At 36.8% G+C, this 22,456-nt stretch overlaps 1 protein-coding gene across 4 annotated transcripts in view; it reads left to right on the top strand.

Moving 5' to 3' along the window:
- Positions 1-22,456, top strand: part of LOC141903166 (phosphoribosyl pyrophosphate synthase-associated protein 1-like) — a 104,379-nt gene that overhangs the window by 41,908 nt on the left and 40,015 nt on the right. The window contains exons 5-8 of one of the 4 annotated variants that reach the window (XM_074791188.1): positions 1,857-1,972; positions 13,429-13,645; positions 15,240-15,257; positions 19,911-19,952. In XM_074791188.1, coding sequence (XP_074647289.1) covers positions 1,857-1,972; positions 13,429-13,645; positions 15,240-15,257; positions 19,911-19,952 — 393 coding nt within the window. The remainder of the gene's footprint in view (positions 1-1,856; positions 1,973-13,428; positions 13,646-15,239; positions 15,258-19,910; positions 19,953-22,456) is intronic. The other 3 variants (XM_074791189.1, XM_074791190.1, XM_074791191.1) reach the window with 3 other exon arrangements.

Here is a 22,456-nt window from a genome sequence, read left to right as displayed (position 1 = left end):
AATCTAAACCTTTGGACTGCGGAGTGTACAAAATTCCTTGTTTTGGCTGTGATAAAATGTACTTTGGAGAAACTGGTCGTGATTTAAAAACTCGAATTTGGAACACAAAAAGGATATAATAAATAAAAAAACAGCTAGTGGTGTAGCCAATCACGTTTGGAACACTGCTCATCGTTTTAATTTTGATAAAGCCGAAATTATCTATACTTCCAGCAATTACACTAAACGCCACATAGTTGAGTCAGCCCTAATGACTCGTCACTCAGATATTAGTACCAATTTAAATAATGGCTTTTCTCCTCACAATTCCCTTCTATCTAAGTATATTGCTTCATGCCTTGCCAAACACTAATTAGTTACTCACTCACCAATTTACTCAATTAACCTGTTCTCCTCTGTATATATACCCCTGTTTTTAGTCAATATCTCACACCTGACGATGATCTCTAGTGTGAGATCGAAATGTCGTGTTCTTGTATTTTAGATTGTTTCAATAAATAAATTCTCGTTTTTCGATTTCTTTTAATTTGTAAATAGTGGGTTTTTATCTTTGCAATGACCTTATTGGGGGCATCGTCTCTAAAGGCAAATGTGATAGGCTGGTTCTGGGATATGCAGGAGCTTTGGGAGCTTCTGACGTGTGGGAAAACCATAGTATCAAAATTATGGGAAAGCCTTAATCGAATATCCAAATGGTGAGCATTTCATTTGACTAGATACAAGCAATTTCTGGCCCTTTCAGCTTATGGGAATATAGATTATAAAATATATTTCACATTTATATGTATCCGTCATGTGTATTGTTTTATTGAATAGTTTGTTTTGATTGCCTTCTATATTCAGATGCGCTGTACACTACAGTATATATACACAATTATACTAGATAAGGAGTGTAATTCACACTACAACTGTGTATAGCCTGCTAGCTCTAGTGCGTATGAATGAATTGTTTCAAATGAAAGTTTTTGGCGAACCATAGGTTTGCCTATGCAAACGGTCTGGTGCAGTTTTCATTGAAAATGAATAGAGTACCGATGTGTCAACAAGGCACAAACATTGGCTATTGAACCAATATCGTTGATTTTTGGTGTCATGGTTTGGCTTAATGAGTTCTCGAGCCCACTAAAATTTCATAGTGATCTAGTTATTCTTAGGGGACTTATTCTTGAAAAACACGTAAAAACCCTGCTTTTTAGCACTATGTAATGGCACGTTTTCACGTATGAGAACTTGCATACTTGGAATTGAAATATATAAAAGTCCAATCCATCCTGGAAGTGTTGCCGTTTTTTGTGCAACTCATCTCGATGTACTTTTTGACCTACAGGCCCTCACTTTATAAACCCCTAAATTTTCTCGCTTCTATTTATCTGAGTTGACCTTGTTACCTGAGCTACATTGAATGTGATTGGCTGTTTGTTGGATATACGGGAAATTCAGGGATCTTCTGATGTAATTGGGAAAGCCCATTGGGAAAACCCAATTTGGAACCCAAAACAAAATGGCGAGCATTTCATTTGACTAGGTTACATACGTTTGCTTATAATTTTTTCGGTGTTACGAATATAACCGAGTAGGCTATTCAATTCAGTATCCAAACTACCAAGTATGGCGATACCAATGAAGTTTTGGATTAGATTTGTCTTGTCAATGCCTTAAAGACCTGCTAACACGTACCGTTTAAAACCTCCAAACCCCCTTTAGGGGCTTTGCGCCTAATTTTGGGCATAGACCAATGTATGTTTTTGGCATTTGGCAAATAAGCACCAGTTTTTTCCAGGTAAACCCCTTTGCCCATGGGTAATTTATTATTCTATTCAGATTGTATTCATTCATTATGTTATGTTTTATCACAGGGTTAGATCATCTCATTACTATGGACCTTCATAGTAAAGAAATCCAAGGTTTCTTTGACATGCCAGTTGACAATCTAAGAGCGTCTCCATTCTTACTGCAATATATCCAAGAGCAGGTAACCAGGATTTACTTCATTTTCATCTACTAGACTAGTGCTGCAAAGTGTCCTGATGTAGGCGTAATTATTACGCTTTAATATAGGAAAATACGATGTTCCGAATTGTGCTTGAAAAATTGGATTTTAGAATACCTATGTTCTGATTTTACGATTTTTCTTGTCATTTTATGCTTTCCATAAACAAGCCTCAAATTTTCATTTCTTATTCACATTTCAATCAAAGAAATCTATGTTAAAAATATCACAAGTTGATCGTCGATTAAGATAATGGAAGTGTCAAGTGACTCTGGCTGGGCCACCTGCTGGCTTGATATGCTCCCATGACTATGGCAAGTGAGTGAATGAGAACGTTACAACATGGTGGCCACAACAGGGCTTAGAACTGCCAACTGAGATAAATTTTTGCACTGTTCATAGCAGTGAGCAGTGTCAGTTACTGAGACATTTGCGATGCAAAGCCAAAGAAACAGTGCTTAGCGATGAAACACGTAGGAACAAGTAAAATTAAACACATGTCATTAGTTCATAGTTTTACTTTCTTTAATTTAGAATACAAACAGTATTTAGGTTAGCCTGAATTTAATTTTCTTAAAGGTTTTTCATATAAAAAGCATTTCAAAACTGATCGTTATTGTGGGATAAAAAAAAGTTTTCCTACTTAAGTCGTATTTGTTTATGTTAATTCTATTTGATCGCATAAAGATGGATCTTACTCCTTGAACTGCTGTTAATATGAAAAATAGTTGAAGGAGTCCTGAATTTGAAAATGATTAGGTTGGCAGCACAGATCTACAGCATTTTCTCACCAAATAGCAGAGGGAAATTTGTCAACCTAAAATACAAGGTCTTTGTAGAGCCTCGCTCAGTAAGGCCCATCATCACACACATGCTTTTATACATCACACACATGCTTTTATACGTACTGTAACCGCCTATAATTCACGTAGTATATACAGAGTTTGCTGGATTTATTGGTGGTATGTATGTATAGTAATAGTAGCGAGTTGATGAAACAGAGAAGTCTATTAATTGTAAAAAATGACTCAATTATTAATGTCTGCCGACAATTCTGTAAATTAGCACAGATATGTACTATATGATTGATATGATTCTGAAGGTTATAAGTGCCTGAATTTCGTTATAAAAAAATGAACATTGCTCATTAGTTCAAGATGCTGTAGTGCCTTGCTACAGCACTGCTCAACATACTCGCTGTGTAACACGGAACACGTTTTGCCATAAAACGAACGCCGATCGGTCTAACCCTTCGTCTCTGGAATGCTCTGAGCACATTGTTGGTAAATTTGGGATATTACACGGTGAACTGGTTTATAGAACGGTTGGAATTTATGTGCAGTCATCTACGGCTTGTCACATATAATTTTGTGATGGATCAAGAACGACCCCATAGTCTTGTATAGGTTCTATAAGATAAATAGGATTAGTTACTATTCTAAACCGGCTTGTGCAGCCACCAATGAATTGGATCATCCCTAAGCTCATCCACTCAATTTCATTTCAATTTGGGTGGGTAGTCCATTCGATCATCAATGTATTTGACAATTTTCATGGCTATGGTACACTCTTCCATCACTCGACTACCTTAACTACATTACATCTCTGCCTAAACATATTCTAGGCCTATAAGCTTATTGAACCTTTGATTTTCCACCTGACAAAGATAACTTTCCTTTTCGCCGAAGCTTGTTCTGACTCTTGAGTCAGCCATATTGGATACCGTTATTCAATGTTTGTGTAATTCATTTATACAAACGTTGAGTATCATCTAAATCATGGTTGCAGCATAGCCACTAAAACATGGCCGTTTGTGACGCACGTGCACGTGCACCTGCAACATCGTCATCATAGTCCGAATTGTAAAAAAAACTGCTGCCCTCATCTTCACTTTCACTATAATGGGATTCCTACTCACTGGTGTTTTCACTATCACTATCATTTAGGATCCGTAAAACATTATCCAACTTTTATAATTCTGCGCCATGATTTGATATGTTTGTCATCAAATTACACCATGAAATTGAAAAATTAAGTTTTCCACATGAGGAGCTGGTTAAGGTGTTGTAACTACCACCGGCAACCATTGAGTGGTATTTAGGGTGACTTTACCCATGTCGACAAAATGTGACTGTGGCGACAAAATATGACAGTGGCACTAAGTGGGTAAAGTTGCAATCATGCGACTATGTGGCGCTCAAAGGGCTTAAGTTACTAACAGGTATATCAAATTCAATATTTAAATGCAACTACATAATTATTATACAGAAGTTTGCAATTGGCACAAGCATCGGACTTTTCGAATACAGTCAGAGTCACTAGTTAATTCAGTGGTTTTAATCCAATCGGACATTACATTTGTCACATAGTCTTCTGGTTGGTCTGAATTGGCTCCACCGCCATTCGTTGTTGCAAACTCTATCATCATACAGATCTGTATATACTTCAGCAGATATTTCACTCACCGTAGTATGTATTTCACTAACAGGAATATCGTCATCTTTATCCCATAGCATATCATCTTCGATTCTGTCCACCGCATTTGCAATGGAACATTTTTCGTTTGATTTTATCACATTTGAATGGAAGCCCATTGGTGACATTTCGATTATTTAGTGATGAATATTCATTGATTTGAATTGATTTAAACTGAAGATATCAGCAGTAGGCTTCCATAGCAATACCGCAACATAAACACTATGTTCTATGGAAGATGATCTGAGTCTCAAGCTGAGACGACATTGAATGGGGCAGTGATTGTGGTTAAGGGTGGTATTTTCAAGTGAGAAGGGTAGCTCCATTCTGCCTCCCGCAGTAACTCAGGCGGATCCGTATTGCAGCAAGTGAGGAGGGTGAGTCCATCTTACTCCTTCTAAGGCGTTTCAATGGCAAAACCAAACAAACCCTCACTTATTGAACTATATATTACACATGTAAGCCGAATTATTATCTTAAAACCATTAGCAATACATGGCTGACGAGGAACATTCTGCATTTTTGTAGTCAATTCACGATGAAAATGGTTTTTACATCCTCAAACTACAATTTATTTTTACGCCACATTTTTACATATTCGAATTCAAACTTTTTGATAGTATTGTGGATACCCAAATGAACTCCCAAACTCATGAACGATGTCGTCTCAGGTCTTGCATGTATTATCAAGGAAGAAAGTTTTCAAGTCCAAGGTCATTTTTCTGATAAGCCTAAAAACGATGAGAAAATGTGATGGGGGTAGGGTTTATTCGAAAGTTTGTTGGTACCGGCGGCCGTAAAAGCGCATTTATTTCGTTTTACAGTTAGATTCTATTACTGACGTTTAACAAGTGTATAATTTCCTTCTGTTACAATTATCAATCTTTCGGCGATAGCCGTGCACCTGTGTGACGTGACCTCATTTGTACGTGTAGGCTACGTCTATTTATAGCCACTAGTAGTAGTACATATGGTGAGAAAACATCGTCGAGAGTGTCTATACTCAATACAGTCATTCGGGGAGTGCGGTGCGCGGTGCACAATGTTCACTTATTTAGGGGTTCGACCTCTACTGCTTGAGATGCTGATTATTAGTGAAATGTGGATGTGCCGCATTGGAAATGGACATTACTTTCAAAATATGGTGATCGTTCATGGGCGCAAGATCGCTCGAAGTGCTCGGAAAACGCTTTTAATTTCAAAAATTTTCATAATTGTCCCAGACAGAGGCTGTGGTTAAATTGGGATCCAGGAATAGGCCATCGGGTGTAATGTGATAATCTGATGCCACTGAATAAGCAAACTCGGTTTCAATCCCTTTAATTTCACTGTAATTGATAGAATGACTATCACGATTTAGAATCTCGGCCATCAATATGGATCCAGTTATTGATGATAAGCCTAGTCCCATGATTGTATGCTTCCAGGGCCTAACACTTCCGCGAGATACATTATAAATAGCATCAAAGGCCATTGAATTAACTTTCTTTTCTATAACATCGTTTTGAAGAACAGCACCAGTTGTTCCGGAATGGAGGGACTGCTTGAGCATTTTTTGTACTACAGTTAACCCCGCATAAGTCGTCATCGTAGTAGTCGTATCATCACATATCTCGTATAATTACTTTGGTCCCGCTTTTCTTCTTCATTAAACCTTATGAAATCATGCTTATAACTCGTACTTGTTTTTTCACGTAAGTCGTATCAATTTTAGAAGCCAAATCGTCTGATTCCATTCAAAATACCAGTGATCAAATTCCTACACTAAGGCTCTTTGAATTGGTTGGTGTAGGCCTACTGATTTTACCAGCATAACTGAAAGGTTGAAGGAGAAAATAAGATTTAAAATCTAACATTGAATTTATTGATTTCTGAGATCATGGAGTTACCAAAATGGAAGGGATCATAGCTTCCTTCGAGTATTTTCCATGTAAAATCTTTGATGGACTGCAGAAAAATATAGAATGAAAACTGGATTGGATTGAATTCCAATGAGAATAAATCTTTCTTATTTCAAATGATCATAAATAGATCATAAGTCAAGACGGAAATACCAGGAAAAAGTTTGTTTTAAAGTTAGATATGATAAATTCAAAGGGGATCCGTCCTCCAAGTGATTAGAAAAGCCTAACATGTGTCCCCTTGAACCTAGAAATTTGTATGAAAATTCGTCCATGGACACGATCTCCGCGATATCACACAGAACTGCACGATGATTTATCATGGATATTTTTGGTAGTGGGTTTTCCCCAATGATTGCAAATAGACACCTTCTGTACAACAGTGAAAAGAAATCAATACAATTTAGAGTTTATATATCTCGCATTAAACATAATCACACTGTTGCCAAGATTTCAATTATAACAAAAACAATCATAAATCTATAGATTTGCAACATTTTTTAAATTGAAGCCCCTAAATCGATTTTGAAGACCGTTGCGGAATTCAAGGCCTCGAATTTCCCTTTTAATAATTCAATGATTGCAAGGCCCGTTTAACGTAGCAACAGCCAACATGCGTGGCACTTCCAGCTTTGCTGACAGCTTATTGGAACATTCCCAATTTCTTGGAAAACTTTAACTAGACCACACGCGTTTTTCTCATAGCTTGCAATAGTGAGTAGAGTCAAACCAATCGGCAGGAGTCATGTGTCGTGTGTGAAGCATATATTCACAAATACTTCTGACCAGAAAATACATCATGCTGATAGCCGACAAAAGCCATTTGGGAACGATGTTGGGGTGAAAAAATCAACCGGGTCTAAAAGGACTGACAGACGGGTGCGGGACCCGACACCCGGCTATTAATGAAAACATTGTTCTCACATGTATATATGATATATATATATGATATATATATATATATATATATATATATATATATATATATATATATATATATATATATATATATATATATATATATATATATATATAGGCCTACGATATGTATATGTATAGGCCTACACAATATTGCCAGTGAGGCATGACCACAGTTATAACTCACTACCATACACATAAACAAAACAAAAAATATTTAGGCCATTTTTTTATGATAAGTTGGATTACACATTTGATGGGCTTGAAATGATTGTGGTGGCAGGAAAAATAAAAATAAAGATACTATTTTCTCAAAACATTGAATTTTGTACTAATTTAGTAATCGGGGGCGGAATTAGCAAAAAATGTAAAAACTCCCCCTATTTTGGAGGGTGTTATAGGACAATGATATCCGAATATTGTCTATTTACTGCCTACACTCATAGCTGACACCGCCATTTTTGCAAGTCACACTATTTACTGAAAGAATCCGACAAAAATATACATTAGAACATCCTAGACTGGTTACACACAGGCAACCAGTCTATAGAACACCCATCATTCACCGTGATTTTTTATAGACTTTCGCTTTAATGAAGTCCATTTTGTTATCACATATGAAACTTTCATCTGTTGTTAAAGATAACTTCCAAATGAGGCTTAGTTTCTTTGGAACTTTTTAAACATTCAATGCAGTAAAAAAAGCTCTAACCCGATTGAATTTCATCGGAATCTGGTGCTTATTTATGAATTTAGTTGTTTATTTGTTGAACTACATTTCGTTTCGGAAGAACATATGCCCTTTTACGGCTTCACACACGTGCTCATTACAGACTCGCTGCTATGTGGTGTACCGTATTGATCTGTGCATGTATATGAAAAGCGCACCTCGTATGTGGCCTAGTTAAAGTTTTCCTGGAAACTGCAAATGATTCAACTGCCAGGGTTTGTCGTGGCTGGCTGTGAAAAGCAGTGAATTGTATAGAAGGGCCGTAAAATAAGGAACTTGGAAATTTTTCAATTTACAAAAATAAATTGTCTAACAAACTTAGTAGGCCGCCTACACAGTGAATAGAAATCGTCACACCATGAAAGTGGAGAGTGTCTATTTGGTCAGTGGGGAAAACTGGTTACTATGTATATTCATGATGAATCGTCATGCAGTTGTGTGTGATGGAGATCGTAACAATAGACAGGTTTTCATGAAAACTTCTGGATTCAATCATGGGCGACATCTTAGGCTTTTTTTGACGCCTTATAAAACGTTACCATTATGAAACCTAAACAATGTTAACCATTCAGCGTCATTTTACAAACGACAACCGTAAATCGATGTGCAAAACGTCACAGGTTTATGTGTACACATACAAGCTATTTGGCAAAATATTATTGATAAAGATGTAGAATGGCTCCCTGTGATTATATAATGACCTCTATTTGAACGTCGAAATGTTATATTGCATTGAATATCATGATAAGACGTATTGTAATAGTAAAGGATGTATGATTATATCAGGAGCGGCAGGCATAAATAGAAATGATAAGTAAATCTGATTATTCGGTTAAATGGCGGATGTATACACGATTTGGAAGTCTGATATAAAAGTCAGACCCTGACATGGGGATGCTAGTGGAATGACGAAGCTACCTACGATCTGAGTAGGACGGCGTGAATTTCATCGGCGGCTACAAGCGGTCTATATAAAAATGTGTAAACAAATAATTTCAATATTCAAATGTTTTAGAAAATATGTTCGATATTAGGGGTATGCAGGTTTCATGAGATTAGCAATCTATAATAGCATAGCTGTCATATACGGCTCCGCGTCCACTGATGGCATGTGTATAAGGTGACAATTCAATTCAATACTTTATTGATCCTTATTACATTGAAATTCCGGGATGAAATTCCCAAATTCAATAAAGTTACAAATTTTAGAATAAGAAAATACAAACTACAAGACACATGGGTAATTCATACAGAATAACATGAATAAGTTATTTAAATGACGATGTCTACTTCAACCCAGACTCAAGTCTAGGATATCGAGTGACAGCCAAACCGGGCCCCGGGACCGGGTCGGCTGGCTACATGATATGCTCGAAGTCATGATGAAGCAGACATCAGAAGAGCTCTTTCTTCAACCATATGGAGGCAATGAAGTTGCAGACCAGCTTAGAGCAAAAGTGAATCGAAGTCGGTCACAATTTTTTTTTAATTAGACCAGTCGAAGACTGTATTATCTACCCAATCGCCAAATCTCATAAATAATTCCCCAAATTTCTTAAAACTTCGATTTCAAATTTGCAATTCCACATTAGCTTATCCCAGAAATTCTACATTTTTTAGCAGGCGTCAAATAATTTATTAAAGTTAATTTTCTTGTTGATTACTTGGAGCACGGATTCTCTGAAATTCTGCCAAAAACTTCATGCCGAAGATCAGTAGGCCTATGCGCTTCCATTCATAATTCGAAAGAAGACATTTTTTCTTGATATTTTCCATCCTTATTTTCGATCTTATTATCTGTAAAAAGTCAGTCTTCTCCCATCATTTGAATTCAATCCAATAGTTCTCACTATTTTTCATTTGTACTGCTTATAATCTGTAATCTAGAGTTCCAATGTTTAATTTTGATGCTGATTAAACATATGTACTCTCATGTAAATATATGAAAGTCCATATTAAGAATTTCGTTTCTTGTTTGTGTTTGATGTCAAAAGATGATGTGGCAGTGGAAAACTAGAAAGAATCTTTTTATGTGGTCGGTTTAGAAACAGGTTCGATCGAAGAAACTCAGTGACAGTTACGAATGAGACCATCATAACGAAGTACTGAACACAACACTTGGCCACTGCCACGTCAGAGCGAAACTTGTACGCCGAACAGAGGCCACAGTCTACGATCTCTCGTAGTTGCTACTCTGTTACGTAATCGTCTAATCACTTACCTTAACATCATATCGTAGTGCAAGTATGACGTAGAGGTCAACGAGACATTACCCGCACAAAGGCTTGATCGTAGTGAAAAAGCCGCATCAATTCATGCGTTCAATTTCAACTATATGCTACACAATGTTAGTCCACCAGTATGGTGTTTTTTACCTTCATGACATAGTCATGAAGGTTATAAGATGGTAGTGAGTCGATGACGTCATTTTCGTGTCGCCACTTTTAACTTGTTGGTGGGAGTTCAGAGGAAGATTTGTCAAACGAATGAATACTTTAATCTTATTAATGCAGAGTGTGAAATTTTGCTTTTTAAAAATATTTCCCTTAATTATTAGAAAATGCCGATAGTAAGACCATGGGAAAGTCTTTATCGTTGAATGGGCGAATCACGGCGGCAGAGTGCACCTGTGATAAGGCGGAAATAGTTCCATGTGAAAGCAAAGCTTTTAAATGATTAGACAGTCGGAGGTGGTTTATCAACTTTTTTCAACTATAGTGCTGCTATTTTCCCAATGCTTGCTAGATTTCGATCGTTTCTCATAAGTCAACACTTTTCAAGTGTGATTTTGATGTGTGTAGAGATACATCGTGACTAGCGTATTGAATGGCAGCGCCATGTTTGAGCTGTGTGTCGATCGTTGAATAGTGGAATTACAGTGTGGAATTATCTCTCTTAACCGGCAAATCCGTGGTCTGTTTCGTGTTATCATTGGCCTACGTGACTGACCTTGCTTGAGCGTTCGCTGCCGGCGCGCCGCTACAAAGTTATGAATAACGTACTGTATAACTGATTGTTAATGACATACAACAAATAAACCTTTAAAGAAAGGTACCTAGTGTCTGACAATCTACTGAAAAATTCCGGATTGATCCACTGCATAGTTTTTCATAGTGAGCATTTTAGTATATGAATCAATTAAGATGATTGACAGACGCGGGTGCGGTCGTATCAGCTGTTGAAGACGTTCGATGTAAACAATAATTTTAACCACGTACGCGATGAAAACAGGGACATCAAACTGAGAAGCACTGAATTTTTTAATTACATGTGATTTGAATAGGCATCTGTGCTGGTTTTCAAAAAGTCGAATCTTAATTGACTCCCATTACATAGGCCTAAGCAAGGACCTCTGCAATTGAATTGAATTCGACACAGTAATTTGCCTGTAATTTGCGATGAATCTTTTTGAAAATTAGCATGAAGATTGGGTCTGGCGAGATGTCCACCCCTATCGTCATTGGTGATCAAATATGGCTGCCATTGGGGTGGCCATCTTGAATTTCTTGTTTCCATGATGCAGCCCGCAATTCTTGGTGGATTTCCACAAAATTTTGTGTGAGGATCAGGGTCAAGCTGTCAGGGTCATGCCTTTTGTATATGGAGGTCATCGGTCTTCAAATATGGCCACCAGGTCAGCCATCTTGAATTTCTAGCACTAAACAGCCTGCAATTCTTGATACATTTTTAAGATACTAGGTGTAAGAATTTTAGTAGGTGAAATGTCTACCCCTTATTGAAAATTGAGTTCAAGTATGGCCACCAGGGTTGCCATCCATCTTGGATTTCTTTTCAGCACGATGCCTACACCAATTCTTGATGCATTTTTTCGTGTAGTGTGATCTTTGGGGCAGCTTAAATGGGCTTGTCTTTTCATGTAAGGATATATTAACAGAAAATGAACATTATCGCCACATAGCCTATACCTCTTAACTATTTTAAAACTTGTTACATCGTTACAATGTAAATCATTCTGTAAAACTTTGAATACTGAATCATTCTTCTTCTACTACGTCATGAAGGTACAAGGCCTTTGGGCCTCTTGTTATGCAAATTAGTATTGTTTAAAATTCATCCGCATATCGATACAAACGTTTTTGAATAATCAATCTTATAATCAACATCATCAATTTTAGTTCAAATATTTTCAAACAAATCTTTTTTTATCAATAGATTATCTAAAGATTAACGGCTTCGTTGATTTTGGTGAGCTACCTGTATTACTAAATGAGGGCGCTATCATCACAGCTCCGCAGTAAATATTGCAAACTACGCCGCGCATCAACATGGAATTTTCAGCACAGTACAAGATGCTTATTAATCTTAGTTTGATTAAATCGGATGACAACAATTAATTTCATTTAGTTCTCAACTTTTGAAGTGAGGATCGGAAAACTGTTTTAGTCACGTGATACATGATGAACCGGCCACAAATCTTATCTGCTTACGCACATGAGAAGTGCTGGTTTTATGTCCTTGCCTAGGCCTCATATCATAACCAAATATACGTTGTTAATTTAAATATCATCAAAAAATGTTTCTAGTCCTACGATATACAATACAATGATATACAAGAAGCGGCATGACATCAGGCGGGAAAATGAATTTTATTTTATAGAATTCCTTCAATTTCTTCTTTCAGAAATAAATTCATTCTTTCTTATATTAACAAACTCAGGAAAGCGCAACAAATTTCAGACTTACTGAGCAAGTTACAAAGCTATCTTATGTCAAATAACAAAGAAAAGTGGGAAAATTAAGTGCAAGTCGAACCACTTAAACATCGTGCTCGGCGTTGCTACCTAACCCGACCACAAAAATTACGAACGTTTGTTTTTATTTCCATACACATGCTTAAGAATAAGGGGGCGGGGGAATAAAAATAAAAATTTTTTCATACCTTAAATCGGAAATATTTTGCGGCGGATCCGATATCCAACTAATAAAAAAAAAACAGCCTTAGCTTCTGATTCCCACTATGATAAGGATATTGTTTAACCCAGTGGTAACTATTACAGCTGACCTAGCCATTCAAGGGTGCTGATTGGGTCTCGCCCAGGCCCCCACCACCAAAAATGTCTGGCCCCATTCATTTCTGATTCGGGGTAGTGTGTATAATGATTTGCAGCAAATTTCAAGTGGTAACTAATACAGCTGACCTAGCCTAGTCACAAAGGGTGCCAAATTTAGGCCGTCTGGCCCAGGCCCCCCACCTCCAAAAATGTCTGGCACCATTCATTTTTGATTCAGGGTAATGTGTATAATGACTTGCATTAAGTTTCAAGTGGTAACTATTTCAGCTGACCTAGCCACATTTTGGCCCCCCTTAAACCCTGTTTGTCGGTCCCTTGCCACCAACAAGAATGTCTGGCTATCTATTTCAATTTTGATATTTTTTTCATTTTTCTAAACAGATTCCAGACTATCGAAATGCAGTTATTGTTGCACGTAACCCTAATTCTGTGAAAAGGGCCACATCATATGCTGAACGTTTGCGTCTGGGTATAGCCGTCATTCATGGTGAGGAGAAATCTGAATCGGAAAAAGATGATGGCCGAAATTCACCACCGTTGCAAAAAATGGCTGAAATGAACATGGGTGAAAGAGAAATGGGATTAGAAATGTTTCCTGGTAAGGAAAGGCTTATGTTGTTATTAAATGATATGTATTCATTGGGTGATAATTATGTGGCTGCATTCTGTCAACATTTAATTATGTTCACTACAATTGAATTGTTTTCATCTACCTCATGTCTGCAACCTTGTCTACTTCAAGTCAAGGTTAAATGAAAATGTTTAATAAGATATCGTATCCTATACAATATACTTATGCTGTATTTAGCACTAAGCTAGTAATGGCATTGTGCTATATGGAAACATAAACTCCAACACGTAAGATTTTTCCATATTTGTTACAGATCAATCCCTTTTGAGAAAATATCCATCACTATTAACGCTGGTTTGATAAAAACTGCCCAATAGCCAAAACGTTGCAGTAAATATATTCACTTTATACAGAACATTTTCTTCAAGACAATAAGTGATTTCATGGAATATTCCATATGATGTAAGTCATGTCAATGACCCAAGATAGCTGTCCTGTATATGTACATATGGGTGCAGTCCCCAATCACATTTCAAATTATGTATAATGCAGAGCTCAGACCACTATTCCAAAATCTTCTATATCCTATTGTAAAAACAAGATATTCAAGAGTTTAGTTCATATAGAAGCGCGTAAATTCAGGGGAAATCCTGCTTATGGCTCATAGGCCAGCATCTTAGCTACGCATTGAAGTGGTTTTCGCCCCACATACCCAACCTAACTTTTGAAATAATCAAACCTTTAGAAAGGAGGGGTATCCCAGTACAGGTATGCCAGTACATCCGAGCCCAATATCTAAGGGAATCCCGCACCGTGTTTGGTACCCTTACTCCAAGCAAAAAATGTCCAGGGAATCCCTTATTTCATCATCAATCTGTCTCTCAGGATCAATGGATTTCATACATATAACCGAAATTCGTTACCTATCCCATTTGCAGAAATTATGGCAACATTTATTGGGGACCTCTTCTTCACTCTAGGTACTGTTTTTGGGGTCCGGCTCTACGCATCTTCGAGCTATTAACCTAATTGTGGTCTGATGCCTGCACCCTGTAGCCTTTATACATGTATGTATCCATGCTGAGAATATCAGGTAGACAAGTTTGGATTCCAAATTGCTTTGTTGTCGATTATGGAGCGCTCACATCGACGGATATGACAGTAACTGAGTAGAACTAGTTGCTCAAAAGTAGAACATGGGCAACTGCCTGGAACTGGAGATAGATGGACGCTAACCAGTCATTAGCTAGCTCACATCAACACGTTCAAGCAACTGATTGTATCCAGCCAGGTGCTCTCATGAGCCGAAAACTTCCCTGCAACTAGTTGTCTCCAATTGCAGTGTTGATGTAGGCTAGGCTTTAGGAATAATGTCTACTAGACATGAGATGGATTTACATCAGCCAATTCTATTATATTTGTCAGGAATCTTACATTTTGCTAAGAGCCATTTGTTAAGGAATTGACAGTATTTGTGCAGGGCATCATAAGAGCATCGATCACTGATGTTGGGGGTTAGGGTGAAGGAAAGTTCTAAATTCATGTATGAAATTTGTGTATTCAATCAGTGATCACCCAATTTTCATTGAAGTTAACTGTTTTCATATATTTGGATGTGTAGCCACTGTATTTATACCTGGTTCGTATTCATTTTCACATTTTGATTATATAAGTTAGCTTAGCTCATCCAAATTATTTTCTTCTTATCAAGTTTTAACTGTTATTGTATTGCCATTCTGCAAATACAAAGAATATCAAAATGCATCTGCCAAGTCTCTTTCATTATCTCTTGCCACCTGTCTTGATTGCATATAGATGAATGATATTGATGACAGATATCTTTCTGATTCAGGGCTGTCAACCATCCATGATTGTGTGCATAGAATTTAGATATATTTTCATGGGAGATTTTTTATATACAGTCAACCTCAGTAAATCTGGCCCCTGTTAAACTGTGTAAATGCTTATTGCGTATAGGCCTAAATGAATCGGTTTCCGTTTTTTTGTTATTCTCTTTAAGTTTCTGTGTCTAATTCATACTCCAATAATCTGTATTTGTCCCCTACCCCTTAAATTCCTGTAGAAACTTAGGTCTTCAGAATATAAACAACTGTAGAATCATTATAATGATTTGGACGGTAGGAAATATTAGAATCTCGAGAATAGCACTGAAGTTAATCCATCAATGGCTCATTGTCGCTAGTTTCTTTTTATAATGGTTTTGTTACTGATCTTTTCCTTTCTCTGCCCCCCGATTATGGAACATTGTGGCAAAACATGAAAGGAATTTAGAGACTTATGAAGTTTTCAGTTAATGCGTGAAAAAATTTTACTTAGAGAATTTTTTGACAGTATCTGAAAATTGTTCTAATATTTAGCACTTGAGGAATGAAAGAGCTATTACTAATGTGTTGGCATGTGTCATGTATGTTTACCGTGAACTTAAGCATTCAGTTTTTATAGTCATTGATTTAACGAAAAAACCCACGAATGAGATTAAATACACTGCAAAAATAGATCTGGAGCTCTTATTCTATCGCGGAGGAGCATCATCAGCAGTGGTTTATTGGCTTTTACTGCAGGCTATTGTAAAAATCACTGCGTGAATAAAATTAGGTCACTGTTTAGAGTGTTTTGAGTTCCGTAGTCAGGAACCATTTTATGGATGTTAATCATACCTGACCGGGACCTCAGTTAACCTGAGTAAAGTATAGTTTCTAGGACTTTCCTTCAGTAATTTAGGCTAATTCTATATGTTAGGTATCATATGATATATATTCACGGTCTTGTATGTATCTACTCTGTTAACTCTTTAGCACTCAAGCTGTTTGTATCCGCCTTGCCTATTACCCTCAAGTTGCCCAAATCCACCCTGACACTTTTTTTCGTCTGCTGCCTAAAAACGGTTAGGCCCCTATTGTGGGATTCGAACCCAAAAGCTTATGACAAAGTAGACACCCAAGTCCTCAGAATACCTTATAGAAATCAACATCTTCCTATTTGAAATTCCTGAGTGTTTGGAGTATGGATATGACAGATCTGTGCACTCATTTCAAATGCAAGTAAGCCTGGATGAATTTCAGGGGCCAAAAAAACACAATTTTGGTGGCCCACCTCACCAAATCTTATATCATATGAAAGCCTTGATTATTTGCTACAAAATAACACAAACTTGTGATATGTGAAAAACTGGGAATGAACTATTCTGTATCAAGATGAATATGGATTTTCCCATGAATTTTCTGAGGAGTAATACACACTACGTAGTGAACTTCCTGGGTGCTAATGGGTTATTATAGTAGTTAATATATTTAGATTATTAGGCTTTCGTTTTCCTTAATTATTTGCATTGCATGACCAGTCAGTTGATTCCAATTCTCTACATGGTCCCTCGAGCTTCGGTCATAATGCAAATTTTGTATCTTTAGTCAGAGTTATTGTTAGTATTAGTCTTAGTATAATTCCATATTTTGTTCTGTGCCGCAATGTGACTAGTGATTTTTCCTTACTATTTTACCGTCTTAGTCTACCGTATTTTGCACTAAAGGGTTGTTTTACCAAGTCGGTTAATTTGCTTAATAAAACATGCAGTTCACCGAGCATAGATGCAAAAAAGTCAATATCTTAGTCAAGGATTTGAACATTTAACTCTTTTTGATGGTCTTATTAAATTAATCTTCCAAAACTTAGCATTCCGATATATAATGCTGACCAATTACAATACAAGGGTTTAATGATATGTTCAATATCCCCTGAGCATTTACGCGCTTCTTTATCAAACTGTGACAACTTATTCGGTTTAAGCGGCTTGGTGCAAACAGGTACATTAACATTACTTGTTACATTACTTGGTGCATACAGGCACAAGAAATCTACCTACACCTGCGCAGCTGTTGATGATAAGACCATGCCAAAATGATTGTCTGTTTGCCGTAACCCGCCTGACCCCGCTTCAAAGGTACCATGTGATAACCTTTTTCTGGGATTCGTTGAAATAGTTTTTATGCTGAAAAAAATTCTACCTACCTACTGACTCACCCTGAAAACTAGAGTGAAATTGATATCACCATATAATGACTGAATATCAAATCAGTATCTTCCAAACTCCTGAATGTTTTACACCCACGAGCACTGTTACGACCAATTGAGAATCCTCTGGAAATCTTGTTGCGAATTCCTCGAAGTCAAGTATTAAAGACCAACGACTTCCACATTTCAGATAACAGCAATTTATTTTACGTAGTACTGGTCTGGCCGTAACTCTCGAACTGCCTGCATGTTCACAAAACCAGATATTTATATTGAAGACCGTGACTGTGAACAGACAGTACAGTTCAGTGGTTCTTAGCACACATTATATATAGAAGTTATACAGACAGTTTAACAGAGAAATATGAATATACAAGATAGAATACCATGGAGATTATATACATTTCACATACATGGACATAACAAGCACTTGCTGCTTAAGGACACACAGTCACACTTCCGTGCATACACCAGGCCTCAATGTTCCAGATTGACTTTATACATATATGTACATGTGGTATGTATGTCCAACCCAATCTGACAATTGAACCAACTACTAGTACCAACAATTGAAGTCTAGCATGCAGACGAAAGCCAGTATTTCTTGACACTGGCTCATAACATAGTAGGCTAGAATCGTAATATTATATAACTTCCGGGTGCCAAAACTCAAAACACTTCCGAAGCTATCGCAGCAATTTTAAAACAGGAATTACATTTTTTTAAATCGCCAAGCCGTAAGCCTAGAGTGCCTGTGGTGCCCCGATTACATATACGACAAGTATCAGAGAGACAAACATGATACATTTTTGTGTGTCTAGTCATGCAGGCAAATATTCTCTATATCGAAAATGTAGGGGAAATCTTGAGTACCGCTCAAGCAGTACTCGTAGTAGGCTGGTTCCGCCAGTGAGAATTACGACTAATTAAATCCTAATTCCGTACCCAGCCACCTGTATTCAGTGAATGACCTTGATTTCCGGTCTCCGTCAATAAAAGCACAATGGTGCCACAAGCTGGTCATAATCAAAGTGTTCATACTTGAGTGCCCTTATTATCGGTCTGTTCATGGTTTGAGAGTCGCTAGTTGGTTCTCTATCGACTTTTTTGACTAGACGCTCAACATATCTTATGCAGATCAACACATTGAATAATTCTATGAATTAAAATAGCAAATTATCGGGTACTGACTGTATTTGACCTCTTTTGTTTATGCCTAATAATGGTGCCTGGTGTCAGATTGCTTTCTAGTGTATTGTAGCTACGAGACGTTACATAGACAAATGTTAACTGGATATTATAAGGCCATCCCAAAATAATGGTCTGTTTGCTGTAACCCGACCGACCCGACTTCAAAGGTGCCGAGTGAAAACCTTTTTTCTGGGATTCATTGAAATAAATTTTATTTTTTATAAAAACGGCTGACCCACTGCCGAAAACATGCCTCGACGTGTGGCCTAGTTTAAATTTTTCAGGAAACTGGCAGTGTTCTTATAAGCTGCCACCCATTCATTCATAGTGACTACATTCAAGCTGGTAACGCAAAAGCGCGCATCTACTATTTCATTTTGAACACAGAGATGAGGCTCTGGACGAAGTTATATTTTTAAAATTATTCTTGAAATCTAGGCTAAACACAAATATCCCGTACACAACGCAGATTTCTGATATTGTTTTCATGTAAGCAATGGTGATAAATTTAATTTTTCTTCGCCCAAAAATTTTGCCAAAAAAAATTCTAGCTACCTACTGACTCATCCTGATAACATGGGTCGGTGTTACGGCAAACAGACAATTATTCTGGGATGGCCTAATGGCTGTGTGCTTAGTTCATTGTGTGTATAGGTTTTATAGTTAATCTCCTAGAACTACTGTTTGCGAAAATCTCTTAATGGTATGCGAAAATCTCTTGAAGTCTCCGGACTAAAAAGTTAGATCCCTAGTGTTACAGATAAACTAAGGTTGATTGTAATCGAATATTACTTCATTTCTTACTACTACTGAGTTCTAATATTTCATCATCGGATCATCGATTCAGTGTGCCTGGAATTCCTATCTATGAAAGGTGTACGTTTGTAGTGTTACATCATACTGATGTAAGGTTCCTTATAGATATTTTCATGACTGTTCTTATATCTGTAAAGATGATGGTTGGCAGCCAGGTCATTGTGTGTTATGTTATAATTTTCCATCATTTATAATCAATAATCAGTAGCGTTTAATAGTAGACTCACACCATTTTCTGCTTGCCTATATTATCTAGAGCGTCGTCGTCCATCAATCCACATTCAACGATCACCTTGGGGTAATACATAACTATGCAATGTTTCTTCTTTAGAACTTGTGACCAATTAAATGTTTGTTAACTTAGCTACTGGGCTTGGTTCGAGAACTTTTCTCATTGAATTCCTTGCTTTTGTTGCTTTCTTTGTATGTTTCTATAGAGATTAATGCTTTTTGTGGATCTGTTAGCCGGTTGAGAGAACTTACATAATTCTAACATTGAATACATTATTGAAATTGGTTGAAGTTCAATCAAATGACCTATGTTCATCTTAGAATACCCTAATACTTTGATGAACGTTTAATTTGTCCTCTGCACATTTTTCAGCTATCCTTGTCCAGTATATAGTCACAATTCATTAAATCACATTTTGCAATTATAATGTAGATGATTCATGTTTATGAATTTATTTTGGCCTGATTTATGAACATCATCATTTGAGCCCTAGGCCATCTGTAAACCATTCTTATGTTGGGAACTACTGCTTTATCGCTTGCCCTATTTTGTATTATTCAAGTGATAGATAAACTGAATTCATTGAAGATTTTCAGAGAATAACATTAGGGTATCATCAACATGTCTAAAAAACATCTCAGTAGAAATCAGTTGATTATGCTGATATTTTCAAATTAAAAAACAGCATGTAAAAAATATAATATTAAAGCTGCCCAATGTGATATTCATTATTGAGAAACTAGTAATATTTTTGAATTATAAAATTATGGAATTTACATGCTGTTTTAAGAAACCATATTGAATAATCACATACCTGTAATATGCAGCTGAGCTCTTTGATATTTTCCAGACTTCTTGATATCACGGTTATTTTGTTGAAATTTTCAATGATATTTTAAGAAAGATGAAGCTGTTTCAAGAAAACTGCCTCTACATTTTTAGTCAAGATATTGGTATTAAAATGTTGCATTATTTAGCACGTAAGTGCTTACGTAATAACATGATTCAGTAAGAACTGGGCATGAACTGGCAATGGTACTCTAGACTCTTATTTGTTTCGGATTTGCAGGACCAATGAATGATTCTCATAGCCAAGCGAATATGCAATTTCAACAATTTTCCCTTTCAAATTTGCTAGTTTGATAGCATAGTAAGAAGTTTGACCTATACACACCATTATTCCATTTTCATTGCCAATTCAATGGGCATTATTTTTTATCTGAACTAACTATGCATTAACCCAGCAAATCCTTTAACCTAAAAACCACATGTGTCCATTATAAATATACATCAATTCCATGGCTATGTATTACTGAAAATGTCTTAAGATTACAAGAAGCATGAAAACACGTGTATCCTTCAAAATGCTGTACTGTTAGGTACTTCCACTACGTTTGACTTGCTGCTTGCTGTAATTTTAAGACATTTGAAGTGATATATGGCTGTTGAAGTTTTGTGAATTGAATTGGATACATTATTTCATGCATTGACATGAACAGCAACCATGTGAATGTGAGGCAAGTACACATTTGAGACCACCTTGATTGAAATGTTGAAATGATCACTGTGTTAGATACCACTGTGCTACCAATGTACTAAATAAAGATGGCACCCATAGGTCTCAACTGCTGTTCTAATCACTACCAAAAAATGAGAAAATTGGTAACCGATGTCAAACTACCATATCACAGCGACGTTTGGCTATCATATGATTTGTCGAACAAATTTAAGCATTTGTCCAGGCACACAGCAATCTGAGGCAATCAGCTCTGTGGCATGCATGACTGCACTGCATATTAAACTATATCTCCACCTGCACAGCTCCTCAGCCGATACACTGACGATTTTAGTCGTTCAATGCTAGGATGAATATGGAGATCCATTATTCATATGATAATAATGTAGAAACTGCTACTTTTTGGGACTTTCCAGAAGGGAACCTATGAGCATATTATTTCTTCTATGTGTCTGTATAGAGGTTACTCATATAACATTGCTCATGTTTGATCTCAAGCAGCTAACCAAAGGTTGTGGTTTTCACAGTTTAGGTGAATGATACAACGATATTAGGGCATAATCTATATATGCGTTTCATGCTTTATAGTGGGTTGGATCCAGGGGGACCTGTGAGACTTGTACATGTCCATCAAATTTTTTGGGCACATTTTTTTTTCATTTTGTCAACAAAGATAATTGGCACATTTCAGTGCAGGGATACACCTAATTGCCTTGGACATGAAAGTTCTTTATTGGGATGTGACAAGTTCTTCAAAGTTGGCCTCTGGATCCGCCTCTGCTTTATGCAGGTATCAATATAGGTCATCAGTATCCTGCAACCAACTGTTCCAACATTTACTTTTGTAGTTCTAAGTCTTAGTGGTCAATATTGGTGTGTTGTGAAATTACTAATATATGGCATTTGTAATTTGCTCATTCAAACTAGATTGGTAGATTAGAAATGTAGAAATTCCTTGAAGTGGATTTGAATAATCAAAATTTCGAATTGTGATAAAGTATCGAATTTCTGGGGTGTTTGGTTCAGATGCCAAGTGTTGATATCTGCATTATGT

This window comes from Tubulanus polymorphus, chromosome 4, assembly GCF_964204645.1.
Source record: "Tubulanus polymorphus chromosome 4, tnTubPoly1.2, whole genome shotgun sequence".
NCBI classification, from domain to species: Eukaryota; Metazoa; Nemertea; class Palaeonemertea; order Tubulaniformes; family Tubulanidae; genus Tubulanus; species Tubulanus polymorphus.
This window is presented reverse-complemented; position numbering and strand designations above follow the sequence as displayed.